Source organism: Ascaphus truei, chromosome 3 (genome assembly GCF_040206685.1).
Source record: "Ascaphus truei isolate aAscTru1 chromosome 3, aAscTru1.hap1, whole genome shotgun sequence".
Lineage (NCBI taxonomy): Eukaryota > Metazoa > Chordata > Amphibia > Anura > Ascaphidae > Ascaphus > Ascaphus truei.
The window spans coordinates 267,229,494-267,255,006 of NC_134485.1; the positions used below are offsets into that span (position 1 = coordinate 267,229,494).

A 25,513-nucleotide genomic window follows, 5' to 3' on the forward strand; every position below is an offset into this window, starting at 1 on the left:
GAACGGAGGCGAGGCGGGGCTAGTCCCTCGCTCCCATTGGATGTGAGCGGTCACGTGGTCGCTCCTCCGCTCCCCTGAGCAGCAAATTTTAAACTTGCCTGTCTCCTCAGAATTTCTCAGTCACCGCACGCATGCGGAAGCGTGCGGAAGCAGCTGCTAAAGCCGCGCTGATCACAGATGAAGGGGGTAAGTTCATCTGCTCAGCGCGGCTCAGCAGGGTCTGTGGGACTATGTCCCAGGCCTAAGGCTGCGGCCACGCTGCCGCTGACTGCGCGGTGCTTGGCGAGGTTAGTCTCGGCAATTTAAATTGTGCCGTCCCCGCTCGTGCGCGGGCACACACGCTCACCCAGGCTCGTGCTTAGATAAACAAAACTGGCTTTCGAGCGCGCTCAGCTTGCCTGCAACGCCCCCCCCTCCACCGCTCACGCTTGCGATATAGCTAGGACAGCCGAGCACACATGCTTGGAGAGCTGGTGACGTCACCGCTTTCAAGCATGAGCGCGGTCAGTGCCAGCATGGCCGCAGCCTAAGAATCAGTGTGGAAGTGATTTTGTAAGTGATTACTCGGCATTATAGCAGGTCTTTAGCCCCTGATATTACCCTGGATTTACATCTTATACATAGCTCGCCATTTTCTGTGTTCTAGCTAAGCCTCTGGAATAAGATTTTTCCCTCTTATGTTTACAAGAATCAAGTAATTTTTTTCCCCCCACAGAATATACTTTAAAAGGAGAATTTAAAATGATAAACTTGAAATTCAATATGATGTCATGCAATCTTCCAAAGCCAACTGTGTATTGCAGCTTCACGATAGAGGTAGACTGATATTGGTTAATCTAGCTGTTGGGTAATATGGCCAGCATGAATACTGATGAACATTTTAAATTGAATACCATTGAGATTTGTTATGCAAACTAGGAAAGTAGGTCTATCATTTGCATAGCATTTTATATTCATATACTGTGTGATTTTAATACAGTTATAGATGCATCTTTTTTTTTATATATATATATATATATATATATATATATATAAATTGATCATTTAAAGTTGTACCCACAGGTAAATCTTGGGCTGCACCTGAAGAAGAACAATGGGAGTTCAAGGACTTTGGCAACTTCTTGAATGTTCAGGGAGACCTGTAAATCCGGAAACGCTGGAAGGGAAAATTCTTGCTGTTGGTATCCTTAAAACCAAAATGTCTCTGACTGCTGGGTTTACCAATATAATGTCTAGTCTCCTCCAAGTCAAACTAAGGGTTCAAATAAAAAGCATATGTATTGCAAATACAGCCATGGGGTGCCAATGTTGCAGTCCCTAGGGACCTTTGTCGCCTCCAAGCTCATTAGCAGTGTAAAAAGCAGAGTAAAACTAGAAATTGTAAAATGTCACTCGGCGTTTAACCGCATACGTTTTATTCATTAATTCGGGTGAGTAAAGTCCCAATGTTTGACAATCTTTCTCAGACAATATTTATTTAACTTTCAAGCAATCGTGAATAAGGGGTTAAATTTGCATTCTTCCATTATAACTAGATAATGTTTGTACAATTTATAGTTGAATTGTTCATGCACATGCTGTAGATGGAAGTAGGGTTTTAAAAAAAACCAAAACTGACTGCTTCTTATGTGTTGTTGAAGAATGAAACTGTTTGTAGACAAACAATAAAACAACACAAGCATGGTTTCATGATGCTAATAACACCTAGGTTAATGTGAATACCCTGTTAACATTTTTTTTAGAGCTGTGGGGGTATCCAGTGCTCTCCACAATAATAACTGAAAGTAGACAGAAAATATGGATTGTGCCAAACAAAAGCTCTGTCCAAGTAAGGTCAGAAGTTTATATCTATTGTTTGTGAAAATCTTTTTTTTATTTTGTGTATGTTAATGTGTTTTCAAAATAATTTTGCTTTTCCATTAACCATGGTTCCAGATATAAGTATTTGGCTGAATCAAGCAGTGAAAGGTGCACGGGATCGTCAGGGGAATGCGATCCAAAATGCCCATCTGCTGACATTATTTCATCGGCTTTGCAAGCTCTTATTTTTTAGGATCCGTCCCATATTTGTGTTTGACGGAGAAGCTCCTGCCCTGAAGAGGCAGACTCTAGTAAGTGAATTTGTGTTCAGTATAGCATTTGTAGAACAGTACTTCAGCTGGGTTTCTTGCAGACTGGGATATTATGAGAACTGTGTATAAGAATGACCACATACTGTAGCTATCCTGGATCTTTGGTAACATAGCATTATGGGGCAGATTCGTGAAGTACAGTACAGCTTTAGTGCGCTAACCTGTACCGTCACTTGATATAGGGATAGATTTATGTTCTTTAAAGCTCACATGTAGAAATATCTATATTTGATCCTCATACTAGGAAAATAGCTGAACCATCCTTCAAAAACAAAAATGTTTATTAACACACATTTTAAAGCAAACAACCATTTTGCAGTATGTCACTTGCAGACTGTCTCTCACCGTTTTGACGGTCTTGCTACATTCATGTGGTACAATTCTGAGGTAAAACACCTCCAGTCTTTTTGAGGTGCTTCTAGAAACTGCAGCAATACTTTTGTAGCTATCAGGTAAACTTTGCTTGCAGGGTTATTAATTGATGACAACCCAACTACATTTTCCCAAAACATAAAAACAAACCATGGATTAGAAAGTACATCTGTTTTAACAAAGTGAATGCTGGTAAAAGCACACCACACATTGAGTAACATGTTTAGGAAACTTGGGGGTGTATTCAATATCCGCTGATGCAGCCAATGGGGCAGTTTTTGACTGAAATTCCCCCATTGACTTCAACAGTACATTTTTGCCAGTAACTACATGATCGGCTGCTTCAGCGGATAGTGAATAAATCCCTTAAACACTGTATGGTTCGGAAAAAAAAGAAACATTCTTGCGCCGCATTACTATAATGGCACACACCTTTTCGTAACCTCTCCAAATTCTGTCTCTCTTCAGGCCAAGAGAAGGCAGAAAAAGGACGTGGCAGTTGGTGAAGCCAAGAAAACAAATGAGAAACTTCTGAGAACCTTTTTGAAAAGACAAGCTATTAAGGCAGCCATATCGGGAAATAAACAACGGTTTTACCACAATATTTATTTTCCCCTGAGTGTTTTAGTGAAATGAAAGAATGTTTATTTGTGTTATTTTTACTAGTTGGAATATATGCTTGCTAACTATTTGTGTTCATTTGTTTTAAAGCACTGAGGAACTTCCGACCCTTCCCCAAGTCCAGAGGAAGGAGGTTGATGATATATATGTGCTACCTTCCATAGAAGAGAGGGAGAAAAACAGGTAAATGGTTATCATGGTGCATCATATAATCTCACCAGTTTTACATTTTAGATTACGTAAAGAAGAATTTACTTGGGTGCCATAGGAGACATTAAAAAAATGTATTTATGAATTGCAGCTGCTGTCTATAGAAAAAGGGCCTCTACTTTTATAGGGACACGTAACCTTTCTCACTTTGTATTCTATATTGATGAGGGGCTGGCCTTTCCCTGTAACAGAATGGAGTTTATAAGTAGGGACACTTCTTTTGTTGATGTCGCCTAGCTCGATTAAATATCCTACAGTTCATAATAAAAATACATGGTAATTTCTTGGGTTTCGATCTTTATTGACTCAAATAACACAGAGGTCTGCATTACCTGACTTTTCGGGCTAAAGCAGCCCACGGTCCACAGAAAAGAAATATGTATTACATTGCATATTTAAAGGTCCTAGTTTGGCCTCCCACACATTTGGCAAGTCTTAATTATGATAACCAACCTTTTGCAGAAAATAAAGTTTCAAACACGTGCTCTCTTAGTTCTGGCTGCACACTGTATGTGCAGCAGCCTTATTTCCTTATGACTCCGCCTTGTTTAGGGGAAAGTTGTGGCCGCCACTGAAGATTTGCTTCATTAGATGGGTGCAAATAAATGTCCCACCTTTCAATATGTATCAAATAGTCCATGGTCCGGTTCTTTTCTCAATTTATTCAGACAGTAGAAAACATATTTTACAGCATCATTTCAGTCAGTTACATCATTCAGGTATATAGAATTTAGTTATAGAGGGGAGAATCCTTAGCTTGGTTATTCTTAGCTTGGTGGTGTTAAGTGATTCTGAATTCTATAAATCCAAATGCAATCTTTCCATTTTTCCTCAAACAGTCTAAACAAAGCAATCACCTGTTTAAGTGTCAGCTCAAAATGTTCTTAGTTAATATCAATCATTAGAACACTGTTTCTTTCTTGAGCAATATTTATTGTGATTTAGAAAGACCCTTCTTTGTTCTGGCACTAAGTAACTATAGTTAATTATGTTCCTAAGCTTTTAAGACCTATCTCTATTGTATTATCTTTTACTAACTATTTAACTAACCTTTGAATCCAAACTCTTGATCATATACTATTCAACTCAGCAGACATTAAACCTACTAAGTTTTAAAACATGTATACACCTAGCTGTCTTCAGCTTATCTTTGCAGAATCGGCTAATGATTTTCCAATATAATTTCTAACTAAATACGCAATTATTTATTTTAACTAGTTACATGCTGGATATATATATATATATATACATATATACATACATACAGAGAATATAGCATAATGAATATTTAGGCTTGAAATCATCCTATCTTCAGCCACTATTTAGAAAGACACCCAACCATAGCATGTAAACCTTTTTATAGATTTTAGCACAGAGATGTTCATGGCATACTTTTCCTATATAATTTATAGCGGATTTGGAGCACTATGGAAAGAATCTCCTAGCGCACGCTACATTAAACTGTACAGAAAAGTCAAAGCCGCAACTTTTTTAAATGTATTATTCTACTATAAACTTGGCTAATGTTTTGAGCCACTAATAATATAGCTTCATTTTCAACCCCACCAAAAAAAAATTAACAAATTTTGCAGCTGCTACTAAAATATATATATATATACCTTAACATTTTGACATATAAAGAAATACATCTGTGTGCTTCATATCTAAGACGTTACATACAATACAAATAAAAGGACAAATATAAAAGAATTACAAAATAATTATGTGAAATTAAAGTTGTAGGACTTTCTCAAAAATTACAGGTTAGGGTATTGTCTGACCAATGAACCGGCCACCATGTGATAACAAATCCCTTCACAAGCGAATGCATTTCACAACATAACACTATTTTGAATCCAATGGTTTAAAATTAGCAGATAAACATTTCTCCAGTAGGACAGCATCTCAGAACAGGGTGTTATACAATTTGTAATTTAATATTGAAATCAATGAAACGATCTTTTAAATGGGAATTTACAAATTATGTTGGAGAGAGTTCTATACGATTCTTTTGCCACAGTTTATTTTCTAATAAACATGTTATTTAATTGCTACCAATTCTATCGTGCTGGTAAACACAAATAGAATGTACTGCGTTTATGGTGTGCCTTACCCTCTGTGATTTCTGTTGGATCCCTTGCCCTTCATTGGAATGCAGCAAAGTGCTGTAATGTGCCCTCTTTTGTTGTACTTTTTACATCTCTTGTAACCCATCTCTACTATTCTATTTATTACTTTTTTTGCTTCTGATCTTTAAGCTCTGAAGAGGACGAAGAAAGAGAATGGGAGGAAAGAATGACTCAGAAACAGATACTGCAGGTAAAGGGCACCGTGTATTATTCCCTAGTCTCCGGTTCACTATTTTATTAGGAGGTGTGAAAGCTCTGGCAGTCACCCTGAAACCGATGGTGTTCCCATTCAAACAAATCTGTTTTGGTTCATAGAGCAAAAACAAACTTCTGAATCTGGTTTCTTTCATGACCAAATGGAAAACAAAAAAGTGAATATTCATACAGCTGCACCCATACTGTATAACTATTTTTTATTGTCTTCTAAGGTGCTGCTAGATATGTCAGATGCCGTCACGCATTTTATTACTACAAATATAATTTTTTGCCCTAGTCACCGCATTGACTTTTACTTCTTTGCAGATCTGTTATTCATATAGCAGAACAGATAAAGAAAGTACATTGCTTATTGCTTTCATTAAAGTGCTGCCACCACCATGTTTTACAAAGTGGAGTTTACACCTTTATACGGGCATACCCCGGTTTAAGGACACTCACTTTCAGTACACTCGCGAGTAAGGACATATCGCCCAATAGGCAAATGGCAGCTGGCGCATGCGCCTGTCAGCATGTCCTCGGCAGCAATACCGGCTCCCTACCTGTACCGAAGGTGCGCACAAGCGGGGAGACTATAGAGCCTGTTACAAATGCGTTATTTACATCAGTTATGCACATATATGACGATTGCAATACAGTACATACATCGATAAGTGGGAAAAAGGTAGTGCTTCACTTTAAGTACATTTTCGCTTTACATACATGCTCCGGTCCCATTGCGTATGTTAATGCGGGGTATGCCTGTATATTTAAAATTATAAAGCAGATGTTGCATTGTTGGCTGATTTTATTTCTATTGCAAGTCCAACATAATTTAATGACTGGGACGTACTACCACACTATTTAAATGAATACATGAACAAAATGTATTACACGTCCACTTTATGACTTCCCTTATACACATTAGTTGCCACCGGGGCCAGCTAAGAAACGTGCATTTGAATCGTATGCCTGTGACGTTTTCCTTGCTGCTGGTATCATTTCAGTGTGTACTTTATATATACAAGACCTTTTGAACTCATCAGCTCATGAAGTGTGACATTGAGAAGATGTGTTGTTCATTCAAGTGACACAGAAATATGAAGCGTGACCTCTTTGTTTTTCAAACTAGCTTTTAGATTGAGTCCTTTTTCCGTCCTATGTGACTATGCTGTTCCATCAGCATACTGTATATATTGCAGGATTTCCAGAAGGACCCTAACCCTTTTTTTTATTATACTGTAGGATGAGTTTTTGAGTAACCCCAATTCTGTTGACATTGAATCTGAGGAGTTCAGTAGCCTTCCTCCCGAAGTAAAGCATGAAATTCTGACTGACATGAAGGAGTTAACAAAGAGAAGAAGGACATTGTTTGAAGCAATGCCAGAGGTATATTGTCTGTTTGCACACACACATGATTGGCTGTGTTTAAGTACTGAACAACACAGCAGGCGAGCTGATTATCACCCTGTGGTATCGCTACTATTTTCTTCATAAAGGAAGCCGTTTACTAAATACATTTTAATGGAATCAAAAGTACTATAGAAGAGGTCTGCGCTCAGCACCTTACATGTGGGATTCACTGATCCATAACCCGCAGCCCCTGCAAACGTTAAAGCAAATGTACAAATCTGCATTGTAGTGCTGCATCACAGATTCATCTCTGGTCTCGTACACCAGTATAACATATTCTATTAGCCACTGAGTTTGGAACTGATCTGTTTTCCTTGTGCTTTGTGAAGCAACTGCTATTAGAATAAGTATTGCTAAGCGGTGATGAGCTTTAAGGCACCTTGTGGCCCAAGCAGCCTAACAATTTAGCACCACATCGTTAATATGGCCCGTGTTAAATGGGCCAAAATGTATCTTGCTGTTTAGCACCAGTTAGTGAATATTGCCCTAAATGTATTGAAGCTAATGAGGCTGTCCATTGTTGGCTTGTCATGATTCATGCGGCTGTTTTGGTTACATAAAATGACCACCAGGTGGCTCCATTTTTTTTTACTAAACATGTACAGTAAATACAATATTAAAGCAGCAAAACATGTAGCATTGCACAATTTTGTAATTTGTATTATTACAGGAGCTGAACTGTGTTCATTTCCGCTTCTGGGACCCCCTGCTTCCCAAGATTCTTGCCTTCGTAGGGGGTGCCAGTATCTCTGCAGGTAGGGAGCGTGTGTGCCTAACGAAATGGCGGTTTAGATATCTCGCGGGCCAGTAGGAAGCAGTGATGTCATCCCTTGCAGCTCCCTATTGGCCCCCATGACCGGGACATTTAAACTCCACAGAAATACCTGCACACCCTGCCGAGGTATCTCTGGAAATAAAGGAGTATGCTGCACACCACAATGAAAAAAATATACATACAGTCTACCGGTGCTGCTGGTTCAAGGAGTACCTGTCCAAGTAATTCCAGGACAATACTCAGGAAAAGAAGGATCCAACGCTCTACGGTTTTGATTATAATGCTAATTTATTTGTGCCACACAACGTTTCGACCTAAATAGGTCTATTTAGGTCGAAACGTTGTGTGGCACAAATAAATTAGCATTATAATCAAAACCGTAGAGCGTTGGATCCTTCTTTTCCTGTGGTATCTCTGGAAGCAGAGGGTCCCCCAAGAACTGAAATTAACACAGTTCAGCTCCTGAGACCCCCTGATTCAATCTTAGAATAAAAAAAAAATATATATATATATACAGCAGAGACTGCGACTATTCTAAGACTAACCAGTGGCAATCGCCAAAAAGACCCAGGTACATTCTGGATACATGGCTTAAACTTGCCTTAAACTAGCCCCAGCATTTCTGCATTGATTAATGGCCCATCAGATTAACAGCGGGGGTCCCTGACAGTCCCATTCAAACTGAATGGGACTGCCAGGGACCCCTGCTGTGTTAATCCTATGAGTCATTAGTCAATGCCTTAAACTTGCCTTAAACAAGCCCAGCACATACCCAGAATGTAACCGGGCTAGTTTAAGGCAAGCTTTAGAATAGTCGTAGTCTCGTCTGTATGTAGTGCAAGGTGTTTTTCTGCTTTATGGCCCAAGAGTATTCTCATGCATTGTGTAAGGCTGCAGATACGCTTTACATTCAAGAAAAATGTACATTAGCCCCTTCACTGTCAAGCCTGCCCCACATTGCAGATACATTGATTATGCCTCTCTGACACTGGAGGGGGTTGAAGTTTAAAAAAAATTAAAAAAATGCACCACGTGTATTTGAGAACAGAGCAAAGTGAGGTACTCTCTGGGCCTCACATTTTTATAATGGCCTCCGTTTTGGATATATACTTTGGTATCTGCAATTAAACCCATCATTGTTCTATAGGCCGACATTGCTATGAGAGCTGGAGGGGCTGATTCATCATTCTTCAAATTGGCACTGAGTGGAAAACGTTGGAGAATATTGAATCAGTCCCAGAGAAGGGTAACAGAGCGGTGACCTAGTCCTCCATAACAAAGGTGTCATCAGCAATGGGGATGTAATGGCTTGTTTTACCTGGAATTACATGTGCTAGTCAACATGGCTGTTAATGTCCAAGAATCCGGCTAGTTGTCACCCAGTATAGCCATTTGAATTAAATAATATAAGACATTATTGTGGATAGCCCTGAAAGTAAATAAGATGAATTAGATTCGCTCCTAATAAATGTGGCTTAGCAGTCGGACTCGTGCTGTAGACAGAGTATAGACAAGGGGTCTTCAATTAGTTCTCCAAAGGGGCCATAGCATAGCAGAAAACATTTAGGATTGGAAGGGCCACAAGTTTGTTACAATTTTAAATTTAGCTACATTGGCATGCTAACTTCAAGTAGCTGTGGGTATATATTCCAGGTTTTCCAAAATGTAAATAAGGAGACTCTGTAGCAATCCCCAACACTTATGTCAGGAAGGATTGATTGCTTGAGTATCAGTTCAACAGTGATGCAGCATATTGGTCCTGATTGACCTTTTTCCCCTTACAAAGCCTCTGATTATATAGCATGGTTCTGCACTGTGCAGGGTGTCAATGTTCCAAACTGACAAACAGGGTTCATTTGATAAAAAGTAGTTTATTGCAAAGTATGATCATACTCATTCAAAAGTCTATAAGACTCTCTGCTAGGGAGTATCCAAGCAGGCCCTTTATACATTTCATTTCCTTTGTCCAAAATGTGTTACTAGGCAGATTATACTAACCACTCCTTAATTCTTAAACCAATCATCTTACAGCTCATTAAACCTAGTTAGAACTGGCCTCAAAACAGCTATGAATAGGTTCCTGGTACACACTTCCACTAGAATGTGGGCGTTACTTTAGTCACCGTTGTAAATCTACTTAGAAGCGAAACCTCCCATCTTCACACCACACACACATTTCTTTACACAAAATGGATACTAAAGACATAACTGACTTTACAAAATGGAAACTGAACATCGCTTTCAATCCTTCTCCAGAGACCCCCCCCCAATCCATTTCAGTAATATATCAACAGTATCTTCATTTCAGCAATATTATTTCGTCAAGGGCATTAGTTTAAGGAAGAGCAGGAAACCATCAGAAAAATATATTTCTATTATTATTATTCGTTATTTATAATTATAATTATTATTATTATTATGAAAATTAGGTAAAGGGACAGGCTGTTGGAAAGATAAAAGCAGCGATACAGCTAGGAAGCCGCCCTAAATGTTCTTAAACTACTCATTATTTTTTTTTAAAGATTGTAATCACCTAGATATACTGTAACTGTTGCTCCAGTTTAAAGGTGAACAACTTTTATTTTTTTTTAAGTAGTGAAGCAAATGTTCTTCTGTGATACATTTTGCTGAATCTTAAGTTGCTGGGTATTTTGGTATGTGACTTTGAGCAGTACCAGTCTAACTAATTGCTTGCAGACCATGAGAATACAACAGTTAAAAATTACATCTGTGTGTACTGTAAATATCTGTGTATTTATGAAGTAATTCAGATAGAAGGGACACACTTGGAAAGAGAAGATTAATATTTATTTGGCATTTAGGTTCGCCATACGAAACTTTATCCAATCGGAAAATGCTCCATATGAATCGGGTGAAGCCCCTCCACCTCTGCTTCTAATTTATATGTTGGAGTTCCCAACGTGTGTGTGTGTGTGTGTGTGTTTTCCTTAATTTGACAGTGCTACTAACAGCATGTTGGCATGGTGCCTTTTGTGTGGGTATGTTCATTAAACGAAATTCGTCTGTTCTCTTGAAGGACTCCAATGATTTTTCACAATATCAGCTGAAAGGTCTGCTGAAGAAGAACAGTTTAAGCAGGTGCATTGACACTGTACGGAAAGAGATGAACCAGCAGTACTCTGGGGAAGTCCAAGCTCAGTTTGAAGCAGAAGGAGGATTTATGAAAGAGGTGGAAACTCGCCGTCTAGTCTCCGAAGACACTTCTCATTACATCCTAATTAAAGGTATAACTAGACAGGGCTACAGCTGCTTAGTAGGAACAATACCAGCTGTGTAAAAAATGAACAGATAATGTTGGCTTGTTTTTCAGAGCAGCAATGCACAGTAAAGACAAAAACAGGATTCAAAGTTTGCCAAAGTTTTGATCATTGAGTGAAACTCATAAAAAAAGAAACTATTACAAATAGAGGCACCCTCCAGATGTACAGATAGGGTTAGGATCAGAACAATCAGATTGCTGTCACCTGCTTAAGGAGTAAATCAGGTTGACATTTTTTTTTAACCAAAAATCAGGTTGTTTATAGACTGAAACGTGGGAAGGGTTGGATTTGCTTCCCTTTTGCCTGATGGTATTTATTACCTGTGTGAGATCCTGTGCAAGCCTCTTACTCCCCCTTCTCTTGGTTTGTTCTATGACTGTAAGTGTGAGACCTAAAGGTAGAAAAAGACATTGATTGCAATGCTCCACCATCCTGTCAATTGAAATTCCATTAAAAAGAACATCTCTCTTAAAATCTGCAGAGAACAATCAAATGTTGTCTTTAAGCATGATTTGTTTAAGGAAGACAATTAAAGATCAAATTAATAACAAAATAATTCTTTATACATGTGGGGCTGCCCCTTTTTAGTGACCTTCCACTCATCAAGCCCATAGATGGGCTTGATACCAGTCATCCACCATCAGTTACAACCCATTGCTGGGAGTTCACAAATGCAAGAATCTAATGGTGTTTATACATTTATAACATTCCTATTAAATAATTAGAAACTGTAGGCAACACTTGATAAATAATACTGTATGAGCAATGTTAAACCAATTGTATTTTTTATTTATTTAGGAATTCAGTCAAAGAAAGAGGACAAAAAAGAAGAATCAACTTCTACACAACGAATGTCCTCTAGCTGCAATGATATTGCGCCAAAAACCTACCTTGATTTAAAGTTGGCTTCTGCTCATAAGTCTAAGAGAGCAGATGACCGTTCTGCAAAAGCAGCGCCTCCTTCCCCTAGAACACTTTTTGCTATACAAGAAGCCATGATGGAGGACAGCTTAGAAGAAGAAATAGACGATAAGCAAGTGCTTTATAGCTACGGGAAGCCTTCTGCATCTGTCATTGCGGGAGAAGGTAATGTATCACCAAGAACTCTGCAAGCGATTCATCAAGCTCTTGCTGAAGATCAATCAAGTTATAAAAAGAAAATGGATGTGCTTAGTGATGAAGAGGAGGAGTTGGCGAGAGAATATCCTAAGGCTAAAGTGATCGTTATCAGTAGTTCAGATGAAGAGGAAAAGGGCTTGGACATCCAGGGTGGAGTGGCAATTGCACCTGACCTATCTTTAACAAACACTGAATTTACAGCCAGTTCGACACTGTGTCAGAACAGTTCTGGAAATAAGGAATCTGTATTCATTGCTATCCCCAATCCAAAGGAGGATGAATCATCTAAAGAATTTGATACAGTAGAAGTAGATGGAGTAAATCTGAATCAGCAAAGTGTGTCTGGTGTGAAGGGGGATCTTTTATATGACTTGGCTAAAACTGTTGCATCATCTGTGATCAGTCACTCAAGTATTGCTAGCACATCTGCTGTCACAATGGAGACCACTTACCCAGGAGCTCCCGTAATGCCTCGGCTTATAGTGGAAACCAGGAATCCAGACATTTCTGTTAAGTCTATTATTACCAACAAAACCAATAATCTAGATTCTTCCACAGTATTCACTACCACAGTAGATACCAGTAAACTAGACTCTTCTGAGAAACCCGTTGTTGAGATAGAAACTGGCAAAGTTGAAACTTCCCTACAGCCGTTTATATCCCTGGAAAGTGGTATTGCCAGTACTCCTTATGTCTCTGACTCGATAATGGTGAGCAGTGCCAAAAGTACAGTGTCCAGTGTGATTCTAGAAAGCGGCAAACCTCATCTAGTGAATCTGGCTTCAAAAACAGCAGAGTACAATGAACCTAAAGAAAACCGTTCCCAGAACATTGAAGCACTTTGCAGCAATGACGCAGACACCATGTATGTTCCAATGACTCCAGAAAGCATAGATATTTGTGAAGGTGAATCCAGTAGAAATGAGGACATGGAATCTGACTCGGATGGTAAGTTTTAGAACGTTGTTATAGTTTCTTTGGTTTGCATTCTAACAAGCGTGTATCTGGCTCTCAAATTACGTCACATCGTACAGTAAATGTATGTATCATTCACTTCAATCTCTCTCTGCAGATTGGTGACTGTGTGTTAATGGTACATACTCAGTCTGCTCCCTTGCATGCCGTTACCCCAAATCCCCACCTGCAGTTTAATCATGTGACAGTGCAGTAAAGCAGGATTTGGGACCTATGGAAAACATGTAAATGTATTTAATTTATTTTCTAAACTGTGCCTCACAGGTGGAGATTTGTCACTTTTTTTTTTACCAATGGTAATCCTACTGTGTAACAATGGCATCTATATGTTCTAAGCAAATATTATTTAATAGTGCTTCAACATGATAAAAGCCAATCCTTTATTTTACAAGCTTCAAAAGCTCATTATAAGATTATATTACATTTAAAGTGCACATGACTATATATGGACTCTGTTATCTGGCAAAATAGATATCTGTATATTGGCAATGCTGAATCTGACTTCATTGCAGTGCAAACGTCTTATTATTAACAGGTAGTTTCATTGAAGTGGACAACGATTTGAGCGCTGGTAATTCACAGCTTGAGGTTTCTAAAGCGGCAAACCAGGCCCAGGAAACTACTGCTAAACTACCCATTGCAGAAGCAAGTCCCAGTAACACCCCAGGCAGCTCTGGCAGTAACACACACAGCTCCTTCAAAGATGATGATGATGGAAAAGACGTCCAGCCGGCTTTATTTCAGGAAGCTGAAGACTCGGGAGATAAAGAAGCTACAGTGAATGAATGGCAAGATATAAGTTTGGTAATACATCTTAGTATTAATAATGTTAGCCAATCATTATTCTACTTTCTACTTTACTCAGGCATCCTTTCATCTCATTCACTGCTCTCAGACTGTTACCCTGCTATTCATATGGAAAATGTGCTACTCCGCTATTTAAGCTGATTCAACAATAATGTATGGGTGATGAACATTTACATTTTAATTAAAAAAAATGTGTCCTTTTTTTACATAGTGTTCCTTGATTCCTGTAAATCGGAGATTATGGCGCTATGGAGAAAAAAAATAGTTGCTCGTTACTTTAACGATATGTATCAGTAACTGTTCATCAAAAATGTAAAATAGGAAAGTGGCACTGAATGCTTAAACAAAAATTGATATGCAAGGTTGACCTACATACTGTGTCTATTTCTTTCACAATTACTGTAGCCATATATAATCTGTTTTAATTATCTTGTTCGGTTCACTCCTTACTGTGTTTACCACATGCATTTTTTTTGTTATTCAGTATTTGTCTCCCCCATCTCTTGCTGCTCCAAGCTCCCCTTTCAGTGAGAAAGCATGTTCTCTTTCCTCTTCACTACAATTAATGTGCGATGCACACCCACATGAGATTCTGTATAGGACCATGGCATTGAGCCCTGGTAGTTGAATTACGACCAGAGCCAATTTCAGAAGTTTAGTTAATGAAAGGTTAGTTATGAGATTTGTTTGTTAATGTATTCTGTACACTGTCTTTATGTAGGAGGACCTTGAGACACTTGAGAAGAATCTATTTGTTGAGCAGACATCCCTCCAGGCACAGAGGCAGCAGCAGGAGCGTATAGCTGCAACTGTTACAGGACAGATGTGCCTAGAAAGCCAGGTTGGTCTAATTTCAGTGGATACAGGATATGTATATAAGCCTTATAAAAAAAAAAAATATTTTCAAAAGTATTTAAGAGCTCTTTGCTTTGGGTAATTTGGGTAAACTCTTTCCTTTGCTTTTGTACTGCCCTTAGATTATTACACATTTCAACAAAAACCTATGAGATGCTATAGTTTGTCTTCTCATTGTTTTCATGACAACAAAGCAGTAAGATTGCCTATTTGATTTTTTTTTTCTCCCTAGGATAGCATGCCAATCATCTAAACATATTGTATGTATACATACAAAAATATGTGCAGTAGGTACTCAAGTGTATGCAAACAGAATTTTCATTTATCTTGTTATGGTGTCACGTGGACCATCTATGTGATCGGATTATATATAGAAATGGTTCTCTGCAGCACTCCTTTTCAGTAAAAAAAAAAATATATTGTCTTTATTCAATACATCAGTGTATACAGTATAAAAATGAAGTGGGTGATGTTTAGGACCATCAAGGTCCTTTATCAAGCCCACTTGTCATTTTTGTACTGTATGTTCTGATGAATTGAATAAAGACCATATTTTTTAACTGAAAAGGAGTGCTGCAGAGAACTATTTCTATTTGTTTATATACTCCGATCAAATAGACGGATTACGACTGTCAAACGGGACACCATGACAAGATAAGTGACTTCAATTCTGTTTGCATACACTTGAGTACCTACTGCATGCATTTGTATGTGTATAGATGTATGTATCCATCTATATCTCAGCCTAGCTAATTCCTATTTTTCAGAGCCCACTGGAAAAAGAACTGATGGCCCACACCTTTTTTTTTTTCCCAAGGGTTATATCGGTATCTCTCAATCTTTTTGTTCCACAGGGCAGCCCTACTGAGATGGTCCAATTGCTTGGGTACCCCATCGTTGTTTTTTTTTTTTTTTTTTTTAATTATCATATTTATTTAAATGTAATAATACGTTTGTCAATGTCATCGCTTGGTATTTTGGAAAGCTGGTTGGTGCCATAAAGGGAGACCATTTATGCTATGTTTATATAATTCTTTGCATAATCCCTTACCAATGTAATTTTATATTATAGTTAAAATGTTTATTTCACTTATTTGCATCTTGTAGAAAATGTATTTTCAAGGCAATAATTGGATAGCATTGGATGTTTGGCTAGTGAATTAGCATGATTATCACTTCCCAGAAGGACGGGAATGGAGGGGAGTGACACTTCCTTCTTTTTGAAGGCTGTTTTGGGTTGAAAATCCGCATTACTTCAGGAAGATTTTCAGCCGAAAATGGCTCGAATTACCACTTCAGCGTATGTAGAATAAGACCCTAAATGTTCTGCTCCATTGGATGTTTGGCTAGTGAATTAGCATGGTTATCGCTTCCCAGAAGGACGGGAATGGAGGAGAGTGGCATTTTGCTAGTGGGCACGGAGATTCCAGAAGCATTATTGCATTCCAGGTTTGATAAGGCATCTTGCTAAGTAGAACCTGCACATTTTAAGATCTGTTTTCCTAATTAGAAATTCACATTTTCAGATAATTTTTATTAGCATAACAAATTTGAGCCTGTGATTTTGTTATAATACAAATCTGTCTGTCAGTATTACAAACATGGCCTGCAGCGGGCAGATATTGTGCCCAGCGCCGGTGCTGCGTCCCCCCTTGTGCCCTCGGAGCAGGTTACAAAAACGAGCTGTTATTGGTGATTTTAAGTTCATTGTTACTTTTTCTAGGAGCTCCTGCGTCTCTTTGGTGTTCCTTACCTTGTTGCCCCCATGGAGGCAGAAGCTCAGTGTGCTGTCTTGGAACTTACTGACCAGACCTCTGGGACTATCACAGATGACAGTGATATTTGGCTGTTTGGAGCACGACATGTGTACAAGAATTTTTTCAGTCAAAACAAATATGTGGAGTATTACCAGTTAATAGACCTTCAAAATCAGCTGGGTAAGATGTTCTCTTCTCCTGAAGGCGGATATGCTTGCAGTGCTAAGTAAGCAAAACCCTGACCGAGAATTTGATAATGGTAAATGACCTGTATTTCTTGTATATAGCTGACCTCTCCAGCACAAAAGAGCTGTAATCTCAATTTTCAATAGTTATTTAACCCATTTACTATTCTTAGATCTTAATTCGTTTTTCTTAAGTTGGCAAATGCATGACCCTGTGAATGTTTATAAACGTTCTTCCGCCTCCTCCTCTTCCCTCCTGCAGCAGGAAAGGGGCCGGAGTTTCACCTGTTAAATTTTCTTCTTAGCATGGGGCTCTGTGCGGGTTTCCCTGCGTTCCTCGTTCTTTGGGTAGCAATGTCGTCACTCCGACAGAGAGGAGACCCCAGGAGAGCATGCAGCCACCTGCTACAGGAGTACAGCAGTGATCACTGCCCCAAAGATAATCAGTACAGATAGGACTGTGTTGTGTGGGGTTGTCCAGTTCGGGAGTGTTTGAACACTTCTATTTCACAAGATCCTACTGGCACATTTTTATGCTTGCTCACAAATGTCAACCGCTCACAGGAATCGTGGTGCAATAAGCATAGATCCCTTTCCTTATTCAAATCATTGTGCAGAGATATCTGCACTACAATCCCTGTGTGCGTTTGCCATCGGTGAGTATATTTTGGATATATATATATATATATATATATATATATATATATATATATATATATATATATATTTATTTATTTATTATGGGAGTGTTGGCATGACACTGCTAAGAACCAGCACATGGAAGAAGTGTGTAGAGGATAAGAAATTCACACGAGTGTATACCTGTGCACAAAAGAACATTTTTATACTTACAGATATGGGGTTACCTTTGCTTTGCTTTCATTTAGGATATCCCCATATTTACACGGTTGTCAAAGTGCACACTATAGCGTAGAAGATTCTAACAATTTCTATGTTGTCTGTCATGTAAAGGGGCAATCTATATTGTCAGTGTTTGTATGACAGTTTAAAGTGACCCATCGCAGGATACTTTTGTCTACTTTCAGAAAATGTAAGTCTCGTCTGGGTGCAACATTGTTTAGTTACTGTAATTACATGAGAAAGTCAAGTATGATATCTTGCCATTCCTATTTTTGGGTGCCACAGTCATCTGTTTTTGTATATTTCTCTCGTACCGGATAGACCTCTGGAGCTGGAACGTAGTGAGATATAAACGCTTAACATGGCTGAATAGGTAATCAATAGAAAGCTACAGCATTGTGGCTGACCCTGGCTTTTACCAGCAACAAAACCATAGTTCTCCATAGGAATCTGGTGGCCAGCCCTGCTCCATATTGTTTGTACCAGACAAATGTGTTCCCTGGAGGTTAGCCTTTCAGTTTGGCTGTAGGGGGCACCCCAGTTTAGATCATGTAATAAAAGAGAAAAAAGAAATGAGCAGCTACTTTATTTGCAAAGTCCAATAATAAATATCACAGGATAATTCAAACGTCTTTCATACTGAATTGAGCAAATTATGCTGCAGTAATTCCAGAGTTGCCGGAAATCATGACTGTGTTTTTGCACAGATCCGATTTTGCAGTTGAAAGCATTACTAAAATAGTTGTTGTATTTTTTTTATGCGCAGCGTAACACTGTAATTATTAGCACCATTAAGTGGTCCCAAAGAACTAAGTGAATTGTCCTGTGCAAGATAGGAGTGAAAGCCTGTCGCTGCTGTCAGAGCACTGTGATAAAGTAGCAGTCACCAACCTCTACTATGTGTTCAGACATTAAAAATGCAGTGTGTGCGCATAACACATTGAGGTCTGCGACTGCTTTAATAGTATTGCAGTAAAGGTAGATTTTCAATGAACTTTAAGTTACTTGTCAAGTAATTTGATGTTGCTGGAGGGAGCTCAACTAAGCTTTCCACTGCCCAGATAACTTGTTTCCTTGAAAATGCCCCATGTTTGCTAAATCAGTGACTGACTGTTTACTAAAATAGGCAATCTAGAGGTGTGTGTGTGTGTGTGTGTTATATGTATATATGTGTTTTGTTTTGTGTAGTTTACCCGCTTCAATACTAACTAAACACCTTTCTGCAAAAAACATCTGCAGGATTAGACCGCTCGAGGTTAATAAATTTAGCCTACTTGTTGGGGAGTGATTACACAGACGGGATTCCAACTGTTGGTTATGTGTCTGCCATGGAAATCCTAAATGAATTCCCAGGACCAGGCATGGAGCCTCTTCGAATGTTCAAGTGAGTTTTCTTTGTATGTCCATTCATGTCTATTTCCCCAGGCCTCATTCAATAAAAATCGGATGAACTAAAGTATGATTATCTTCAACCTTGTGTCTTTTTAGTGTGGGTTAAATCATATTGCCTAATTTCTTTACAGGATGGGATCCTGAGGTCCCCCGTATCTTAACTGCAATATGTAATTTTTTTTTGGTTTGTTTTTTTTGTTCTGGGGACCTCACGGTCACTTAAATTCTTACAGTTTTGAGGTCTCTTTTCAAGGAAAACCAAATTGCTGCTAAATTTTGGGCCAATAGGAAGATGCAACAACATCAGTTGCGGCTTAATATTGGATGGTCATTTAAATCCCCTATTAAAACCCGGAAAGTAGTGATGGGAACTTCACCAGTAAGTATCTTTGGAACCTGGCAGTTCCTGGATATAAAAAACATTGCTTGGGGAAGTGTTGCATATAAGGGGCAGATGTACAAATGACCCAAAACTAGAAGAAACAGTTGACCAATGAAATGTTGGTGCAACCCATGGCATGTATACAGACGGGAAAATTGGACTCTTAAATGCAAAGAAAATGCAGAAGCTTTAGACAACTCGGCGTATGGAGAGATGTATGCTGGGTATTGCCCAAAGAGATCTGAAAAAGAATGAATAGACTTCAATCCAAACAGAACTGTGACCTCATCACAAGGGTGAAGAAATTGACAATGGGCCGGACACATCTCAAGATGAAATGAACCATTGTTGGACAGGGCTGGTACTCCATTGGATTCCAAGGGAAATTAGAACACCAAGACAATGACCAAAACTAAGATGGGAGAATGAAATCAGAAAATATGTTGGAGCAAGAGGCTTGTAAATACCTGGAAGATCCTTTAAAAAACCTTCATTCAGTAGTGGATGGGCAAGGGCTGAAGAAGATGATGATTTACATATCTATCTATATAGCTATAGAGCTCAAACAAAAACAGGGCAATGAGCGCTAACCCAATTAGTGAGAGTGTAAGTAGAAGAATATACTGAATTAATTAGTAACATTCAAAGTGCTAGTGCCAAATGCAATCTGAAAATCAAGTGAAGAAAACACAATTAAAAAAACCTTATTCAAATAAAGAGTAACAGTCATTTAGTCCAGCATAGAGGACAAAAAAAGATTATAAATAACCAACTTGATATCCAAGTAGTGTAGGAGTCTTGGGCTGCTTTAGATGGATGAATCGCATTCAGAGAGACAAATCTATAAAACAAAGATAAACACACGCTCCATAGTGTAAAATGTTTAATAAACAAAATTCTAAAATAAGATGGGTTTCACAATTGCTCACTCACAATATTATTTCAAATTTTTTTTAGACATTTTTGCCATTGTGATTTTGTATTAAATGATATTTTCTATTTCAGGGAGTGGTGGGCAGAAGCTCAGAAGAATAAGAAAATTAGGCCTAACCCACATGACACCAAAGTAAAAAAGAAACTGCGAGAATTGCAGCTACATCCGGGCTTTCCAAACCAGGCTGTGGCTGATGCATATCTGAAGCCTGTGGTGGATGAGTCCAATGGAGCTTTCTCCTGGGGCAAACCAGATCTAGAACAGATCAGAGAATATCCTTTGCATATTACACACTTCTATTTTTACACAATTTAATTTTGTATCCAATATGTGGTATAAGGAACTTGCGTTTGTTTGCACTGTGCAGTAGAAGCTATTAGGACACTGGGTAATAAGTTCCTTTTCCTAGCTAGTGTAGTCTATCAGTTTCCAATGTATAGGTGAGATTGCATTATCGAAGGTAACACGTGTTCTTTTAACAAATATTTCACCCGCTACAGCTTAGCAGACTTTGTTTTAAAATCTTTTTGTATTTGTCCTTTTAAAGAGTAGAGGTTTCACAAGTCTGTTTTAGTGGCCAAATGTTTTCCAGTCCTTTTTTGGATTTGTGAAACGAATAGTGCGCTCTATACTACTTGTGAAATATATATTTAGAAACAACTAGTGTTGAAATAGTGAGGGGAAAGACCCTAAAAATGTGAAAAAGTGAAAAAATTACCAACTATTGTTGAAAAAGTTCAAAACAATTGAGTTACAGCTAGTCAAAACAGATGGCTCAAAACATCAAGGAATAGATAAAGATAGACAAGACAAGCACAAAAATCTCATAAATTGATTTTAGTAACAATATGTGTATAAAAAAGCACCTGATAGAAAATACCAATGAAATGATAGATATGCAGGTTTAAACCACCAGTGATACAAGGTTACCGGACTCCTACGGACATCGTAGGGTTAATATTGGTCCCATGGATGGAACCGCCAAGGTAGCAGTGAGCAAAAAATGTAGGTTCCAGATTCAAACAGGCATCTGCTGGTAGGGAAAGCACCCGCTCCCGGTCTCAGAAGTGTGGGCAGTCGCATTCTCGTGATTTTCAAGGAGAAATAGCAAAAATGAAAAATAGCACACAATCTTATCCAACACGTTTTGTAGCTACTTCATCAGGGATTTAGCCAGTAGATAGGTTGCATTTCATTACTCATAAATTTCTTCTTTACATGTAGTAGATCTGAGGATAGTTTTGATAGGGCTGCAATAAAATATACTGAACAAGTAAATATGAATGTTTGAATATGAATGTTTTCTCTGGACTACTACAAGGATTTAAAGCAGCAGTCCCATCGCCTTGATTTTATGTATTTATTTATTAAACATTGATCCTTTTTATTTTTTACACATCATTGGAACAACAGCTGTTCTTTTCAGCTCTGGGGAATTCACGGTTTGGTAATTATTTACCAGTGTAGTTGCCAATGTTCTCTTTCCATTTTGAAAAGTTTTAGTAACCTCATCTATGGCAGCTACCCCTTGGATGGCCATTTTAATACCCTTGGAGAACGCTGATAATTACACTAGTAAGTATCCCGTGAACGTCCTCTATAGGTCCCCCCTGGTTCCAATGCGGTTAAATAATGTATTTATTTTAAGCGGGATTGCTGCTTTAATGCTTTAATATGAGGTAGGAAAAAGTATCTGCTTTTTTATACTTGATATATTAAACATACAGCTGTATATGTAATTTGGAGATCAGACTTCTGCCATTTAGATGAGCAGTGGGCAGATTCAAACAGCAGCGATCACTCTTAAAGTATTATTTGACCTACTCCAGAAATGATTGTGCAGCACACTATAATGATGCTGAATACCTATATACATGTATAAGTTGTTAGGTGAGGATAACTACCCAGGACCTTAGAAACTGCCTTCATGTTCATGACACCCCTTCAATCTCTGACCCAATATTTAAAGTGCTCCTCTCCTATTAACCAACTGTTAGGGTATGCAGTACTCACGGTGTTAAAGAAAAGAGGTTTGGAAGGGGATAGAAGACATGAATTGGTGTCAGCAAATGTACTGTAACTACTGGCAAAATAATTTATATGGTTCGGTGTGCGTAGATATATTGAGTATTGTCTACCATTTAAGCATAGTAAATTACAAAGGACCCCCATCTGCAGCTTAAATTTGAGAAAATTGTTTGACTGTTTTCTTAACGGCATTAACATTCTGTGTGAGCCGCTTTGGATGGTATCGATCAAAGACTGATGAAGTACTCCTACCAGTACTAAAGCAATTAAATGCACAACAGGTAAATCTTTCCATGGCTTGTCCTTTTAACAGTTTTAACTTATTTTTGTGTTAAAAAAAATAAAAATGAGTCCAGTGACTGTTAAGATAAAAAGGGTGTGTGTGCTGAGCACGCACGTTGTAAGTGAAACTTCTTTGTCACTTTAACACTGAAAATGTAATTAGTAATTTTTTTTAAAATTTGATTGTATTCATTTTTGTTTTTGTTTTTTGCATAAATTGGAAAAGTTTTTCATTCAATGAGAATCATAACAATCATATTAGTATTTTAATGAAAAAATACAAAGACGTTTGAGTTACAATGCACCATTTATTACATTTTTGGTATTTGCACAGCTATATTTATATTCCTACGGGGGAAATTGGGGTGCTGTGTGTGTGTGTGTGTGTGTGTTATATGGCATTGAGGTGTGTGTGTGGTGAAGGTAGATGTCACTGAGGTCCCTCAGTGTGTGTGTCTGTGGTGAAGGTGTGTATGTGTGGTGATTGTGGTGGTGTGGCACACACACACACAGATACACAGTGACACACACACACAAAGATACACAGTGACACACACACACACACACACACACACAGTGACACACACACAAATAAGCCCTCTCGCCCTTGGGGAAGGTGAAGTGCCTGGGAGGGTGGTATAAGAGGCAATTGGGTCATGTTTGCTTACCTGGGGCCCTTGGATGGGCCTGCTGTAACAGCATGGCCAGAGCCCAGGACAGCCATGCATGCCCGCAGGGGAGGGCCCTGCAGTACTGCAGGAGTGAAGGGAGGGGGACGGTGCTGAGGGAAGGGGAGGGAGTGTGTGTGTATTAGCGGCCTGCTCTGCACATGCGCTTGACCTACCGGCTGACTGTGCTCAGACAAAGTCATGCAGAGGCAGATGAGCTGTAGCTTGCAGCTCCCGCCTCCAGCAGCCTCTTTTGCTGTTGGACAGGCTTCCTCTGTTCCTGTGCATGCGCCGGGCTGCCTGCTCTGCACATGCGCAGAACCTACGAGCTGACTCGGCTACACGCTGTATTTGCGCATGCGCGAACCCCCAATGGATTGTGTTCATGCGCAGTAGCCTTCCGTTGCAAATTGCGTTCCCATGAAGGAGATTTGTAGCCATGTAATTTTGAAATGTTGGACTGCCAGGTAAGAAGATTCACTCCAAAAAGTAGCACATGTTCACGCAGGGAAGGATTTGTGAACCACCATGAGTTGAATTCTTGTAGCCTCCATGCCAAATTGTGAATTGGTGTTGACTGATCTTTAGATTTGGAAATGCATAAATCTTGAGCAATAATGGCAGTCAGAAATCGGCCATTTTAACTATGACTACTCTGTGTTACAGTTTCAAATGACACATGGATTTTATCCACATACTCAATCAATATTTGACGTTGAGAAAATCTAAAAAATATGCATGTCTTAATATGCTTGCTTTCAAGTGAGTCACTTGGGGATATTCATACCATTCAATTTTCTTAGATATTTTAGTCTATCCGTTTCCTATTTATAGGTGAGATTTACTTCTGAAGTCAACATTTCACACTCCATTTATGTTGATTAAATATTCTTATTTGTTGAGTACTTTTATCCATTTTTGCATAATTCAAAAATACTGGTGTTTTATGCCACAAAGTTGGACTGTCTTTTGAGCATAACTGGAATAAAACTCATTCTCTCCATTCTTCTTTTTCCCCAACATTTGATTTGTTTTGACTTTGCTGATGTATTATTTTTTATTTTTCATTTTTCCCCAGACTCAGCAGCGAATAGATTCTTTTTTCAGAATAGAGCAGCATGAGGCTCAAGCTATAAAAAGTCAGAGGCTGCGCAGGGCTGTGACCTGTATGAAGAGAAAGGAAAGAGGAGACGCTGAGGAGGCAGAGGAGGCCACTGCACTGATGAAGAGGGAATCTACAGCTCGGAAGCCAAGAAAAGGTAGAAATGCAAAAACGGATGATCCCAAAACCCAAGGTGGAAAGAGAAAAAGGGCTGCAAAAGAGTTGCAAGAACATAATGACATTGTAAGTGGAGGAGGATTTATAGATGGTGAGCTCGGAGCATTGTCTCCAAACAAATTTTCATCAGATGAATCTGACCGTGAAGCTGAAGTCGCAAGCACTTCCCAAAACACTGCCAAGGAAATCAGGAAGACAAGTGAAGAGAAAAAGGTCTCCAGTCCAAAAAAGTTTGAGAAAGTCGGGAGCAGTAGCTCCAGTGGGGATGAAGAAAAAACAGTCCTGGTAACTGCCAGACCTGTGTTTCGAGGCAAAAAAGTAAAATCAAGAAATGTGGGAGGGAGGAAGAAGTGAATAAGATAGAAAACAATATTCCCCCTATTGCTGCACCAATGTTACTTGACTTCTACCATGTAAATCAATTTGACTTTTCTTAGCCACATTTGTACTGCTACTTAAAGAATGAAATTCAGCACTGATATGTATACTTTTTAGTCTGGTTTTTTTTTTTTTTTCATATTTTCCATCATGGTTTTGTCTTGCAGCCTTTCCATGTTGTTATGGTCCTATTATTAGGAGTAGGATAAGGTGGGCTCTTTGTTTTGTAAAAAATATTATTGAGATGTTTGTATGTTTCTTTGACAGATGCTATATTGGTTGGCTAAGATATGCTTACCAAGTTTTTCCATGATTCCAATGCTGGGATTCACCCACCTCCGATGTAGGTTATCGCACCTCAGTCCCGCATCAATAGCCATTGGCTTGAATAGCGGTAAATGCAGGATCGGGATGCGATACACTGTATGGGAGTTTTGGAATGAATCTCCCCCTAAATATCATTTAGTAGATACCACTCCAGGG

The 25,513-nt window shown here is 38.8% G+C and overlaps 1 protein-coding gene across 6 annotated transcripts in view; it reads left to right on the forward strand.

The window, feature by feature from the left end:
• Positions 1 to 25,139, forward strand: part of ERCC5 (ERCC excision repair 5, endonuclease) — a 37,876-nt gene extending 12,737 nt beyond the window's left edge. For all 6 annotated transcript variants that reach the window (XM_075590743.1, XM_075590741.1, XM_075590745.1 and 3 more), the window contains 15 exons: positions 1,063 to 1,181; positions 1,936 to 2,111; positions 2,973 to 3,094; positions 3,216 to 3,308; positions 5,594 to 5,654; positions 6,905 to 7,048; positions 10,885 to 11,092; positions 11,927 to 13,195; positions 13,758 to 14,026; positions 14,751 to 14,870; positions 16,608 to 16,821; positions 18,927 to 19,071; positions 20,467 to 20,667; positions 22,620 to 22,704; positions 24,452 to 25,139. In XM_075590743.1, coding sequence (XP_075446858.1) covers positions 1,094 to 1,181; positions 1,936 to 2,111; positions 2,973 to 3,094; positions 3,216 to 3,308; positions 5,594 to 5,654; positions 6,905 to 7,048; positions 10,885 to 11,092; positions 11,927 to 13,195; positions 13,758 to 14,026; positions 14,751 to 14,870; positions 16,608 to 16,821; positions 18,927 to 19,071; positions 20,467 to 20,667; positions 22,620 to 22,704; positions 24,452 to 25,006 — 3,750 coding nt within the window. In that variant the 5' untranslated portion in view covers positions 1,063 to 1,093 and the 3' untranslated portion in view covers positions 25,007 to 25,139. The remainder of the gene's footprint in view (positions 1 to 1,062; positions 1,182 to 1,935; positions 2,112 to 2,972; positions 3,095 to 3,215; positions 3,309 to 5,593; positions 5,655 to 6,904; positions 7,049 to 10,884; positions 11,093 to 11,926; positions 13,196 to 13,757; positions 14,027 to 14,750; positions 14,871 to 16,607; positions 16,822 to 18,926; positions 19,072 to 20,466; positions 20,668 to 22,619; positions 22,705 to 24,451) is intronic.
• Positions 25,140 to 25,513: the final 374 nt, after the last annotated feature.